The sequence below is a fragment of the Branchiostoma belcheri genome, unplaced genomic scaffold (genome assembly GCF_001625305.1).
Source record: "Branchiostoma belcheri isolate BF01 breed outbred unplaced genomic scaffold, Haploidv18h27 scaffold11, whole genome shotgun sequence".
Taxonomy (NCBI): Eukaryota; Metazoa; Chordata; class Leptocardii; order Amphioxiformes; family Branchiostomatidae; genus Branchiostoma; species Branchiostoma belcheri.
The window spans coordinates 3211597-3224979 of record NW_017802491.1 but is presented as its reverse complement, the minus strand read 5'-3'; the positions used below and the strand labels follow the sequence as shown (position 1 = coordinate 3224979).

Here is a 13383-nt window from a genome sequence, read left to right as displayed (position 1 = left end):
TACATTAGAAAATGCACAGATCCTGTTGTAAATCTATTTGATGATGCAACATCTCTATTTCTAACTCCAAGGGCCTGGATGCAGAGTCTGCTGAGGATCCCGGCTCTCTTGCATCATTCCTGTCATCAGGACGGCGTTCCCGGTCCCAGTCTGCTGCCTCCAGCACCAGCAGTGTGTCCAACACTCCCAAGAAGTCAGAAACATGTCAGGTACTACAAACATCATACTCATACACTGGTCATGGAATTTATACACACATGTTACGTGTGCATGTTTGCTCCTTTATTGTTAGTTTGGCCAAGGACGTTGGTTTGGCTGCAGGTTAGTTGAGAAACTGCCTGTCACATGTCATAACGGTTTACGAGATGTTGCCAGGCAATCCTTTGTTTAAACATTCTTCCTGCTGTGAGCTGATGAATACACCAAATTTGTACCTACTGCACCAAAAGTCTGCCTGCAGGCATGAGACTATTTATATGTTTTTTCACACCTTTTGTTGTGCCAGGCCTGCAGATCAGTGCCCTCAGGGCATCCAGGTTTCATCAGCAAAGACCCAGACACCAAGATCAGCTATGTGAGCAGCCAGTACCCAGAACATCCCCAACTCTTCAGTATCGTCAGACAGGCTTGTGTCCGCAGTCTCAGCTGTGAGGTAAGGAGTTCCTATCACATATCAGGTCATCCTCAGGCTACTTTGTCTTTGCGTGTGTTACACAATCTCTCAATGCCAGGGGCTAATTGTCCCTTTAGTTCTTCTAGGGGGGCAATCAGGTAGGCGGGCCAACAGGATCACAACTCAGTCAGGCTGGTTCATGCGTGTGATGCAGAATATTAATGTATGTGTTGTAAGTTATAACAAGCCCTTGTTTGATCCCAGATTGTCAGAAGAAGAACAGACCCTGCTGTGTTCTCTGATGTCGCTGCTGAAAAGAGATTAAGACACTTATTGCTTGAGAAGTGTGGAACGCGGCTCGTGCCTATTCACAATGGGGCAAGTCTTAAAGAGTTAGTTACTGTAGTGAGGGGTTGGGCTCTCTGCAATGTTTATTAACAATTCTGTTCTGTTATTCATAGGTCAGAATCAACACAGAAACCTTGGTGATCTACATGTACTAATTGTCATTTCGTCCTCCTCTTCTGTGGTGTTCCCATTTCACATGCACGGCCTCAATCCTTTCATTTACTGAAGATAATAAGCCCAAATGAAATGATTTCCTGAATGAATAATTTTCAGAATATACATGTAGTGTAAAACTAGGGAAATAAAAAAAGACATCTAGCAAAACCCCATGTCATCCTCCCTAGGTGTGCCCTGGGCGAGAAGGTCCCATATTTTTCGGAGATGATCACTGGGGTCATGTGTTCAGCCACACCTTCTTCATCAAGGACAGCCAGGCCCGAGGCTTCCAGCGCTGGTACTCCATCATCGTCGTCATGATGGACAAAATCTACCTGATCAACTCATGGCCCTTCTTAGTCAAGCACATAGGAGAGATCATCAGTAAGCTACAGGACAAGGCAATTAAGGTATGTGGTTTGCTTTAAGGAATGTGTTTTCTAATTCTATATACATGTACTAATTTTTCACTGATTAAAGGTGCATGGTTCTAACTGGAGTCCTCATATCAAGTCAGACTGGCAAGTTTCAATATTGTATGTTACAACACAGGATCAGTGTAGAGATGTTATGTTCTATGTTGCACCACAGGTATATGATCAGGAGCAGAACCAGTGTCCAGAGAGAGCCAGGAGAATGAACGAGTCCTTTATGGCACCAGGGGATTTCTTTCGCCGGCAGCGTGGTGGGGATCACTTCAGGTCACTTGTCACACTCACAAAAGATGATGGTTTATTCAAGTGAGTTAGAAAGTGTTCTCTTCCTTATTTTATTTTTTGAATTGTTTTAGAAGGTGCACATTCTGATATTTCAGTCTTGTTCAGTGCTAGAGACAATATCCAGGTGGTTATCATATAACAAATCAAAGAATTATCTGAATTAGGAGACCATGACATAAGGAGGGACATATGTTCCTTGATAATCAGATGTGGATACTTTTCTAACAGTGGTTGTATTGTTCTAAGGTGGCTGCACCAGTGGTTTGTCTGGGTGCTGAAGGCTGGAGGAAACAGGATGACAGAGAAACTGCTGGAAGGGCCTCCAACAGAAGATGTGCTAATAGACATGGAGAAGCAGGAAGGTAAGAAACTGTGGCAAAGCCAATATGACATAATCCACTGTCTTGGAGAAGTAACAAAACATAAGGCATGTGTAATATACAGTAATTTTACTTGTCACTGTACAACTCAAAGCAGTGACATGCAATACTATGGGATTAGAATAATAAGATTCCAACTATTTGGATGAAAATCATACCCAAATTGCACTGAATTTGGTTCTAAAATGCCTCAACCCCATGCATTTCCTGATACTACAATGCTGTATTGTGATTTTATGTAATCTGCATGTTTTAAATTAACTTGATCACCCAAACAATCAATCAATCAATACAGAAACGGAAGAAGGTTTCATTAAGATCAACACCAAGCCTATTCCAAGCCCTGACCAACCCACAGCTACTGAAGAGGTACAACAGACATCCCCACCAGAGACAGAGGAGGCTGGTGCAGAGGGGGACACAGACAGTACAGCTCCTGTATTCACATCCTTAAGACACTTCAGACAAGTAAGTCACAAGTTTGTATACTTCAGGTGATCTCAAGGAATTTGTGAAAGAATTCCTCACTCCTCACCTAAGGGATTTTGCATTCTTCTGTCTTTAAACTTACTCTGTCAAGTGTTGTTTCTAGTTTCTAGAGAGACAAACATGTTGTATGTTTCTTCCCAGGTAATTGGCAGTCAAGGGTTCCATGCTATTGCACACCATATCCTGATCGGTAATCAGGTCATCATCCGAGGAGAGAAAAGAGCCACAATGGAATCAATCATCAATGTTTTGAAGGTTAGAATATATGTTTCTTTTAATTTTTTTTAGTTTGCTTGTTTCTCTGTTCCGTGATCATTTCTTTTATTACCCTGAGCAATTCTTAAAAAGCTGTTTTGTAACTTGTTATTTTCCAGTCATTACTACCAATGGGATGCTGCCGACTGGTTCCGTACAGCGCCACCTATGAGGACTCCTGGAAGTGCAACTTCCTGGGTCTCCCACTTGTGGCACAGATTCCTGCACACGTCATGTCATCAGAGTACTACGTCATCATTGATGTGCTATCACCAGCAAAAGTGCAACAGACACTGGAACCTGATGTGTTCTTTCAGTACTCCTTCCTCATGACCACAAAGGCTCAGTTACCAGAGAAAGGTGAAAAAATTTCTTAAAATCTACACTGACATCTTTTTGCATTAGCATCCAAACACTAAATTATAAAGTTGTTCTTGTCCTTGACCATGTGACACATGCTCTCATATCCTCTATTTACTGCAGGTCCTGCCATCCTACAGAAGATAGAACTTGCCCTGGAGAATGAGAATCTGTCCAGTGCAGTGGTAGATGCCTGCTTGGTGTCCCTCAAGGAGGAATGGATGAAGTAAGTTGATCTGATTCTTTGTTGTTCTCTTTTGTACATTCATACAAGTCCTTATCCTAATGAGAATTTCCTGTGATCTGTTAGAACCAATAATTTGTCTTCACTCTCGTGACTTACAAACGATGACGTTCCCTCTGTAATCCCCAGCAAAGTGAAGGTGCTTTTCAAGTTCTCTCGAGCCGGCAGTCGCTCCCGAGAAGACACGCTGAAGCTGCTGCAGGTTCTGGAGGCTACGGAGGAGGACACACAGATGCTGAAGTTCTGGATGACGGGACTGAGTAACCAACACAGGACACACATGCTGTCATCAGCAATCAGCACTTCACCTCCAGTATAACTTGTCACTATAACTGTACAGATGGGATCACTGGTTGTTTCCATTGTTAGCTCAGGAATGATACAATGTAAAATGTAAAGTTGTTGCTAGAACATACATGTAGAGAATAGTGAATTCAGATGCTGATATAAACTTCAGAGTAAAAGCCTTTATTTTGAAATACACCAATATTTTCATTATTTTGGTGTTGTAAGGCTATATCCGGAAATGTCTATGTTGGGAAATACATGGGAAGTTATTACAATGTGCACAAAAATGTATTTGTGTCAAGTGGTAACAGTACTAGTGCTGCATATTTCTAATGATAAATTGTATGGTACATGTATGTTATTCAGTGCAATGAACTGTAATTTTGAATTGTAAATATAAACAATGAAGACTATGTCCTTAGAATTACCGTTAAAATACAATGCATATGTATGGTTTGATATGCAGTTAAACTGTTAATGCAATATTTGGTACAAATGTATCATTGAAAATTGTTGGTAGCAGGATTATGGCACTAAAACTAGTTACCTGATTAAGAATTGATAAGAAAATCCAATCTATAACTATCTATGACGGTAGAAATAACAACTTCTCAATAATAGAATATTGGAAAGACTTCAGTCGTGTGTTATACAATTGATAATCTTACTGTATATTTTGTACAGGTGCACAAATACATTACAGAATATATGAATATAAATTTTTTCTCAAAGTACACTCTATACCTACATGTAGGTAGCTGTGGACAAAGTTAATATTAAGACTACAATCAATGTTTAGTTGCCAGTAAGACAAAGTTTCTAGGGGACAGTCTAGGATTGAACAAGGGTACCAGTTGACAGTTGGTGCCATGCTCTCGGAGGTACTGCATCCTGTCCAGTAGGAGCAGTGTTTCCACCACAGGAGCCAGCACCAGGCGCAGACAGTGGAACACCACAACTTCCCTCCAACAGGCCAGCATCTCAGCAGCCTCCGCCGAGTCAACTGGCACACGCGTGTCAGTGGGATATATCAACCTGGCCAGGGCTTTCTCTGCATACGTTTGGAAGTCCATCTTGTGTGTTTTACGGATGCTCCTTATCCCGGCTCTCCTCTTGGTACTGTCGTGCTTGACAATAAAGTGTTCCAGTGTAGCTCTGAAGCAGTGTGGCATCATAACCTCACTGTCGTCACTCCTCAACCTCTCTGTGTACATGTCTATAGCATGGCAGGCCAGTTCTCGGGACTGGTAACTCAGCTCAGCATTCAGCCTTTTTGCCATCTGGCTCATGGGGAAGCCATAATCAGAGTAGACAGGCTGGGGTGGAATGTCTACTGGCCCATCTCTTCTGGCTGTGCTTTCATTTGCACATGTCATTTTCATGTAACAACATCCTACAGAAGCCAATGCACGGATGTCACTACATCGTGTGAAGACTTTTAACATGGTGGGTGCCAGGTCCCCACATGTATGCAATCCAACCATGGTGAAGGGCTTTCTCTTGACAGAAGTGTCACCCTCATCAACAACTTCTTCTGTTTTTGTCAGATCAGCGTTACAACATTTCTTCTCCCCAGAATCACTTTCACTGGCAGAGTAATCTGATGTTCGAATTTTCTTCGTATTTGGAAGTTCCATGTCTACGTTGCAAGGACTGGTTTGATCAGAAACAGTGACTGGTGATCGTTCTGATTCACATTCGTCATGTCTAATTACTTGATTATGTTGGTTAATTACAGAAAGAAAGTCATCAACAGAGATGTCTGGTTTGAGGAAGCAAGTCACATGACTAGGCTGAGCATGCAAAACATCATCAATATCGTGCTCCTCCTGTTTCCTAATCTTCTCCTTAGTAATGTCAGTCACCACTTGTTTGTCGAACCTGGCAGCTCCGGTGACATGACATCCCTTGGCCTCAACACTTGTAACGTTCAGCCTGTGTGCGAAGGACAACACTCGGGACAAATGTCCCTGTCCTGATCCAACATCCACCACATTAGAACATCCCATCTGGTCACACAGCCACTTGACGGTTGTGGCCAGTCGGAGGATTTCGTGTTGCTTCTTGGGCTTGACGTGCCTGCGGAAGCAGTGCTGCAGTTCCGGGCTACGCAGCTGTCCATCGCGAATGTCTTCTGCAAGGCTCAAACCATCTGCCCTGTTTGGTGATGAATTATCAGGTAAAGGTTAGACTATAGAGTGGTACTAGTAAATGTTCAGTATCAAAATACATGTATGCTGAAAGCCACCACATAAAGCCACCCAGAAAAATAGCAAGTATACGCAGTTAGCATTGTGATCCAATTAGAATAAGCCATGGACACCCACCCCAGCTGTCCCACCAGTGTACTGAGGGTGCAGGCTTGTCTGGGCAGTGCGAGGGAGTGTGCTGTCGCTCTGAATGCCAGCAGGGACAACGGCCACACTGTAGTTCTTGTACATCTACCAGGTGAGCACAGTAAGTCATCTGCAATTTCTGCAAATATATTAAAACAAAATTAAATATTGAACGTTGAATAGATATTTGTTTTGTGTGTGAAAACACAAAGTCAATTAGGGTGTACATTGAAATGGTTAATTATACTAGTCTATACATTCGTTAGATTAATTTTATGTGTCCATATTGTTTCCACTCTCTTGTTTCCTTCCCCCAGTGATCTCAACAAGTTAGTTTTAAATCTGAGATAATGTTGGACGTTGAACCTCGTACCTTGTGGAGCAATGCCATGTAAAACATTCCGCCAAGACGCCGGAATCTTGTCCCAGTGCTTCTCGGTGAAGAACTCACACACATAGGCATCCAGTAGCCACCTGTAGTCCCCAAGGAACGTTGTAAGCTGTAGAAAAAGATGCTGGAAGGTCTCAGTTTCTTCCTCCATGCTTTTCCAACACGCCTCTCATCACATTTCAGCTGGTTAGAAAGCAGCAACACGCAGAAATTGTAAAGTACAAAGCACAATTTAGCGACGCGAATTTTCACTGAACAAGATCAAAACCATCTCATCAAAATTCTATATAATAGATTTATTTTTTGTATCAGAAAATTTCCCAATAACTGCCTTTGTTACTTCCGTTACTCTTTTTGATAGCATTGTGTTGCAAATCAAACTCGTACCAGCGACATTCTGGGGCAAATCATTAGATATGACATTATTATCGTAGTAACAAGTCATATGTTTTAAGCACCCTATTTGGTTTAAAAATTATGTTTCTTTATTAGTGTCTAACTATATTGTCTAAGTTTTTTTAGGTCAATTCATTTTCATTATTATCATTTTAACGACATCCCCGCATGCCTGAAGGACGAACAACGGTTTATCCCTCCTCAGCTGGGCCAAGATGGCGATCGGTGTTATGATGGATCTGTTCCGTCGCCACTCCAGGTTTTCTGCGGCCGGGGCCGTGCTGTTCCTGGCCACAGTCATCATGTACAGGTAACCTCAGTTACATCATGAAACCATGTATTACCCAGAACTTCTAGACCCGTGTCTATTTAGCTGTATAAACCTAGCTAGCCATTGACGAAATAAAGGTGATGTTGCTCACCGGTATAAAATCGTCCACGCCCATCATATGGACATTGAATCTGACAGATACAGTGGGCTTATTATGGGCTGGGGACATTCCAAAACGCGTGGTGAAATGATAGTTTGATATCACTGTTGAATCACATCAGTCAGTGTTATTTCATAAGACACTATATAAAACTTTATGATTTTATGATATCAGGTGTCACCTATAGGAGATGTTTCCAAGGTGACATTGCTACGATTAACATGTATGTTGATCAAAGCGAAGGGGGAGGGTAAGATAGAGAAGTAAGGGAAAGCCTTTCTTTTACTGGGTACACACATTGACAACTGTTGCCTTTTTGGGTACAATTTCTGGTATACCCTGCTGGCCATTATAATTTATATTAAATGAAAAGTGCCCTAACCACTCCAACCTACCCCCAGTGTATCTATTATAAAATGTCATGGATGCTTAATTCATCAACTATCAACAACTTCAGTGAAACTATACTGATGATTTTAAGGATGTAATTTTAATGTGCAAGTCAGTGAATGCCATTTGCTATTGAAACTGAGAGTGGAAGAAATTTATATTAATAATATTATTATTGTTAACTGTTTGGATGGATGCCAGAATAGTCAATAGTAATTTTCTGTTTTCCCATCTTCGATGCCAATCTGAAGTGGTGCAGTACTGGAGTGGATGTCCTCTAGGTATCTTTGTCTTGTATTGATATTGATTGTTGGATCTTCCCAGGTCATGCATGTGTACCATCATGATTTGCCTTGTTTGGACATATGCATTTTTTCAGGCATGTGTGAAAACTTAATGATACAATTAAGGTTTGTGCACAAAAGATCAAAAGGGCTTGTGTGAACCCAAGGAGGTTAAACCTCCTTGGTGACTTGGTGAATCCCAGAGATAAAAAAAAACAGTTCTACCAAAAATAATGTAAAGTACATGTAACATCAAACCATCTGTCTGTGATATGTGGCTAAAATGGTAAACATTGAAGGATGAAAAAGTGGCATGCAACAATAATGTAGGTGCTTTGATTTTGTTTTATAGAGCACACAGGTATGTGTAACAAATGTATATGGAATAAAGGTACACGTGGGTACGACTCTTATATTAAAAAATTCTGCTGTACCCTGTCCTCACAACAATTTTCTTATTTGAACAGCCTTTAGCATGTCAGATGGACCAGGTAGGACTTGACCTGAGGATGATGTTTGTTTCCGCGTACAATAAAGATGGCATGCTGTTGGTCAGTATCAGCATATGGTATCAGTAGTAGTACTAGTAAGACAAATATACACATGATTGACCCATATATAATGAAATAATTCTGCTTCTTGTTTCCCCAGCTATGCACATATCTTCATGATCTTCTGGTCATTTGTGGGTGGAATGGTACTCTGCTACATGTTTTTTGGGTAAGTGCTTCATATTACAATGTACATGGAAAGGAACTGCTTAATTAATTTGCAAGCAAGTGTTATGGTATAGAGTATATTTTAATCATTCTTTTTCAGTTTCAATTTCACAACTTGTCGATTTCGGTTATGTCAAAATAGTACATGTAGTTTTATGCATGCATCATTTTTGTCTGATATTTTACATTACAGAAGGAACAAAAACATGATGCCCAATTTCCTCATCATGTACAACCGCAAGAAACAGGTATGTTCAACTTTGTCCTGGGAAGATGATGAACTTTTATTCAAATCAGAATCATTGTATTTTGCTGGTCATTTTAGGATGCTGTTTATCATTAGTAAATTTTTATAAATCCTTTGTGTAATTTGCTTTATTGGGGCCAACATTTGTGTAACCACTAAAATCAAAAGCTAGACCATTGATATCTGTTCCATTCCCTGCAGCCAATGTTGGATGACCTGGAAATAGAGGCCCTGAGAAAAAGCTGCCCTGTATGTGGGGACCCCAGATGTGCTAGGCACAGGTAATGTTCTCTACCATTTTCTCTATTTTCTTATTACATACTATACTAGCAGTATCAGCTGCAAGATATAAAGAGTCTGTCAAGCTTGTCAGCATGTGTATGTAATGTCTTTTATTTGTACATGTAAGTTTTGAACTGTTTTACCACAATACAAACTCTGCTCATGGTTACCTGACAGCTTCTGTGCTTTCATTCCTCCCCAGGCCTGGTCTGTCCATACTGGACCTCCAGCCATGGACCAGTTTGAAGGTGACAGAAAAAGTGGACATGGCATTGTCCGAGGTCAGCTACATTCCCTATGTTGTTTGTTTGTTTGTATTACTTGTAAATACTACTTTTATGTAGAATATTTAGCTTTCTTTCACTCCTGGAGTCCTGGTGTACATGTAACATTACATTTAAGCAAATTGCTTGTTTCTTATCTAGAGGAACAGATAGTACTTTCCATATATATCAAGAAATACATTTGTACGTTTTGTACTTTTCCAGTTTCTGGAGCTGGTCTTGAGAGATTTTGTTTACACCTGGTACAGGTAAGTATGATGATGCTGCTTTCAAATATCTCATGATTGGCAAATGAAAACTTCTGTTCACCTTTAGTTATTGTTTTAACACAATCTTTATATCAAACCATTTCCAGAGACCTGAGCACAGACGAGGCTTTTGTGGATGAAATGAGAGTCAGCCTGAGGTTCATCCTATCATGTCTTATAAGGAGGGTCAAAAAGGTACTAAATACTGAGTAGATTCTACCTAAAATAGCATCTTTGCATTCTTTATATTTTCCACCCTTTTAGCAGTATTGAAGCAGAGTGTTCTACCTGTGTATTACCAGTACTGTACTTATGTGTTTTGTGTAATGTTTCTTATAGACGGACCTCCCAACCTTTATTGTCAACAAGCTGATCAAAGCTGCCATGAGTCACCTGGACAAGTACGTCCGGGCCATGGAATCAGGTGAGTGGACTGGTGGAACAGTCTGAGTGACACTTTCTGGTGTAAACAATGTAATTGATGATAGAGAGAACATTAAAGATTTCACTTTATCAATAATAATTCTTGAAAAAGACAAATAAAGTAAATTTCCAACACCAATGAATGACTACTTTGTCTTAAGAGTTTTTGTATGTACCTCTGCATCTTATGAAGTCAAATGGTCTGAAAACCAGTACTATATTTTTTTATGGTAGCATGATAACATTTCTGTGAACCATATTGCTAACCTGTGCTACATTGTTGACCTGTGCTACATTGTTGACCTGTGCTACATTGTTGACCTGTGCTACATTGTTGACCTGTGCTAGCCCCACCTGGAGCTGACCTAGAGAAGGCCACATTAGAGCTGTACGGCTCAGAGCTCCACTGTGTCATGAAGAGCAGACGCACGGAACTGCAGTACCTCCGACACCTGTCAGGGGAAATTTTCCCCTACATTCTACCTGCAAGGTCACTCAAGTGCAAGTAGGTTTTATTTTGTTCTTTCATCCACTACTTGTTGCTCACAATGTTTAAAGAAGAATTTTTATCTTTGTATGTTTGTTTGATATAATGAATACAATGTACTTAATGGCTTAATGTGTTTTGAAATGTGTTTTACAGGAGCCTGTGTGCCTTGCTGAGAGAGCTGTTGTCAGCCTCAGTCTTGATGCCTGCCATTGACAAAATAGCTGATCCTGTAAGTGTGTTGTATGTACCTTTTCCATTTGTCTTTGAAATGTGTTTTTGGAAGACAAAATGAATTTATGGGGTAGAAATGAATAACTGAAAACTTATGTTTTACTTCTATCGCCTGCAGGACTTTGTGAACAACTTGATGCTAATTTTCCTTGATGAAACTCCAGTAAGTACTATCCTTCCTTTTCTTAACCACATGTATTTCACTTTTGTGATAATTTGTGTTTTACTACATGATGCCCCTTAATTCAATTCCCATTTTGTGCTGAACAGATGGCAGTGGCTACAGAACCTCCTTCTCATGATGTAGACCTGCTCGCTCACTTCAGCCAGCCCAGACAGGCTCCCACTGAATCTGTATGACCCTTTCTTTATATAGATATCATAATACATGTAGACATCTATAACAAATACAATATGATAAATTGATGTGATGTGGTTGATATGCCTCACAAAGAGTGTGGTTGTTAAAGATAGACATTAACTCTTAACAAATCCTGTGTTGTGAAATCAAAAGATATGTACATAAAAGCATGCTTAAGTATTGTAAACATGTTGCCCTGTTCATCCTGCTCTTTCCAGGCACTAAGACTGGACCTGCCAGACATCATGAACAACCAGACCACGCTGTTCCGCTTCATGCAGTTCCTGAAGGATGAGGCATCTGTCCATGTGCTGCAGTTCTGTCTGTCTGTTGGTCAGTATGCTATCAGTGGTACTGTTCATGGCAAAGTGGCCATCGGTATTTACACTGCACTATCTTTTGTTTCAATGGTTTTAACGTTACATGTATTTTCACGATGACCTCTTACCACAAAATCATAACACTGCAAATATGTGTTTTATAGTTCTACCGTACTTCAGGATTGTTTCAACTGCAAACTTCAAACACTGCAAACTACTTCAAAAAAAGATTTTCTCGCAATATAAAACCACTGCAAAGGTAGAGTCCATTCCATGTCACCGTGCGGGTGTTTTCTCTCATTGTTTCGAATTTTTTTGAAATGTTTGTAACCATTTCTAAAAGAATTTCATAGTTTTTAAACATTTCGAACTTGGTTTTAACTTTGTAAACAGTTTTCCCACATTATAAAGCATTCGAAACATTCTAAAAGCCGTGTACGATGTTTCGAAAGAATTGTAATAAAAGACTCCGCGGGAATACCATTTTTTCGAAAAGTTTGTAATTGGCTAAATGATCTGTGAAAATCCCTAATCCCCCCTAGCCGACTGCAGGCCGAAAATAGAAAGGACGGGGGCATCCCGTGGAGATTATTGCCAGATCCTCAGCGCCGGCGATAATGTAAACAAACACCCAACCAAACGGCCGCGCGAGAAATCAAATCCAGTGCGCGGCGGACATGGCGGAACTTGCTTCTTGAACTCGTTTCTCTCGAAAATTTATCAAGCCGCTCCCCTTCCCTCCGCGGCTGCCTTCCCTCCCCACCTCTCCACTACTGTCGTAATCACGGCGTGCCAACAAATCAGTCAAAACTAAGAAAATCCCGGAATAAAAAACAAGGAGGTTGCAAAAACGTATTCTCCACATCGCCATGTTCTCATGAATATGTAAGTAGCAGCGCGCGATCTATACGCTCTGATTGGTTCACCTCACATGACCTGCGTTCTGATTGGATAAGCGGTATCACCGGTAGCCGCGGCAGCCGCGGCATATTCAGCGAAGAGAGACACATTTTCGCTGCTTTCTACGTTTTTTCTACGACTTTCTAGCAACATCCTATTAAAAATGGGTGATTAGACTCTATAAGGATTTTCGGGACAATTTCTATGCGCCGATTTGCGGTGTAATTTTGTTGTTCGAGCAAGATAAAGATAACCCGCGGTACCCGGAAGTGTACCGAGCTGGATTGCAATGGGCCATTTCCACGCGCATAAAACACAAAACAGCGCTAGAAATCAAGCCCGATAAATAAGCTGAAGCTTGTTGAAACCGACGAAAATATGAAGCACGCGCCGTAGAAAATGTGTCAAATCGCCGACGGCGCTGGGAAACCAAGGAGCCTTGAGGAAATCAAGCGATCCGCCCGTCCAGATGGCCGCGGACGTCCCGCCGCGCCGTGCGATGTCTACACAGAAACCGCCCGTGGAGCGGGATTAGCGCTTGATTGATAACAGGCAATCTTCTTTTCGAAATATTTCGAATTTCAAATTGTGTTTCTAAACATTTTGAAATTAAGATCCCATTTGATTGCCACTTTCAAAATTTTTGCAAATTAATCCAACATTTTCGAAAACATGCTACTCAGGTACTTACATTTTTTACAATAATTTCAGAATTTTTATAATAGTTTCGAATTATTTGAAACTGATTAGAAAATATTAGAAATGTGATTAAAAAACCCGCACGGTGACTTGGAATGG

The 13383-nt window shown here is 40.8% G+C and overlaps 4 protein-coding genes across 4 annotated transcripts in view; 3 read left to right on the top strand and 1 right to left on the bottom strand.

Annotated features, from left to right (window-relative positions):
* Nucleotides 1-4475, top strand: part of LOC109485983 (folliculin-like) — a 7339-nt gene extending 2864 nt beyond the window's left edge. The window contains exons 2-10 of the mRNA XM_019789683.1: nucleotides 506-652; nucleotides 1306-1527; nucleotides 1709-1857; nucleotides 2083-2198; nucleotides 2512-2684; nucleotides 2847-2960; nucleotides 3080-3320; nucleotides 3444-3546; nucleotides 3694-4475. Coding sequence (XP_019645242.1) covers nucleotides 506-652; nucleotides 1306-1527; nucleotides 1709-1857; nucleotides 2083-2198; nucleotides 2512-2684; nucleotides 2847-2960; nucleotides 3080-3320; nucleotides 3444-3546; nucleotides 3694-3883 — 1455 coding nt within the window. The 3' untranslated portion in view covers nucleotides 3884-4475. The remainder of the gene's footprint in view (nucleotides 1-505; nucleotides 653-1305; nucleotides 1528-1708; nucleotides 1858-2082; nucleotides 2199-2511; nucleotides 2685-2846; nucleotides 2961-3079; nucleotides 3321-3443; nucleotides 3547-3693) is intronic.
* Nucleotides 4476-4611: 136 nt separating this feature from the next.
* On the bottom strand, nucleotides 4612-6757 carry LOC109484990 (protein RRNAD1-like). Its single transcript, XM_019788366.1, has 3 exons — nucleotides 6562-6757; nucleotides 6180-6327; nucleotides 4612-6009 (listed from the first exon to the last, which is right to left on the bottom strand). The coding sequence occupies exons 1-3, from the start codon at nucleotides 6728-6730 to the stop codon at nucleotides 4641-4643; spliced, it is 1686 nt and encodes a 561-aa protein (XP_019643925.1). The 5' UTR covers nucleotides 6731-6757; the 3' UTR covers nucleotides 4612-4640.
* A 312-nt stretch (nucleotides 6758-7069) lies between these two features.
* LOC109485647 (sorting nexin-14-like) lies at nucleotides 7070-9879 on the top strand. Its single transcript, XM_019789340.1, has 6 exons — nucleotides 7070-7285; nucleotides 8732-8800; nucleotides 8993-9047; nucleotides 9248-9327; nucleotides 9531-9609; nucleotides 9817-9879. The coding sequence occupies exons 1-6, from the start codon at nucleotides 7191-7193 to the stop codon at nucleotides 9862-9864; spliced, it is 426 nt and encodes a 141-aa protein (XP_019644899.1). The 5' UTR covers nucleotides 7070-7190; the 3' UTR covers nucleotides 9865-9879.
* A 122-nt stretch (nucleotides 9880-10001) lies between these two features.
* LOC109482023 (sorting nexin-14-like) lies at nucleotides 10002-12303 on the top strand. The gene is made up of 7 exons (XM_019784664.1): nucleotides 10002-10055; nucleotides 10200-10284; nucleotides 10632-10788; nucleotides 10927-11002; nucleotides 11275-11358; nucleotides 11584-11690; nucleotides 12228-12303. The coding sequence occupies exons 1-7, from the start codon at nucleotides 10002-10004 to the stop codon at nucleotides 12301-12303; spliced, it is 639 nt and encodes a 212-aa protein (XP_019640223.1).
* Nucleotides 12304-13383: the final 1080 nt, after the last annotated feature.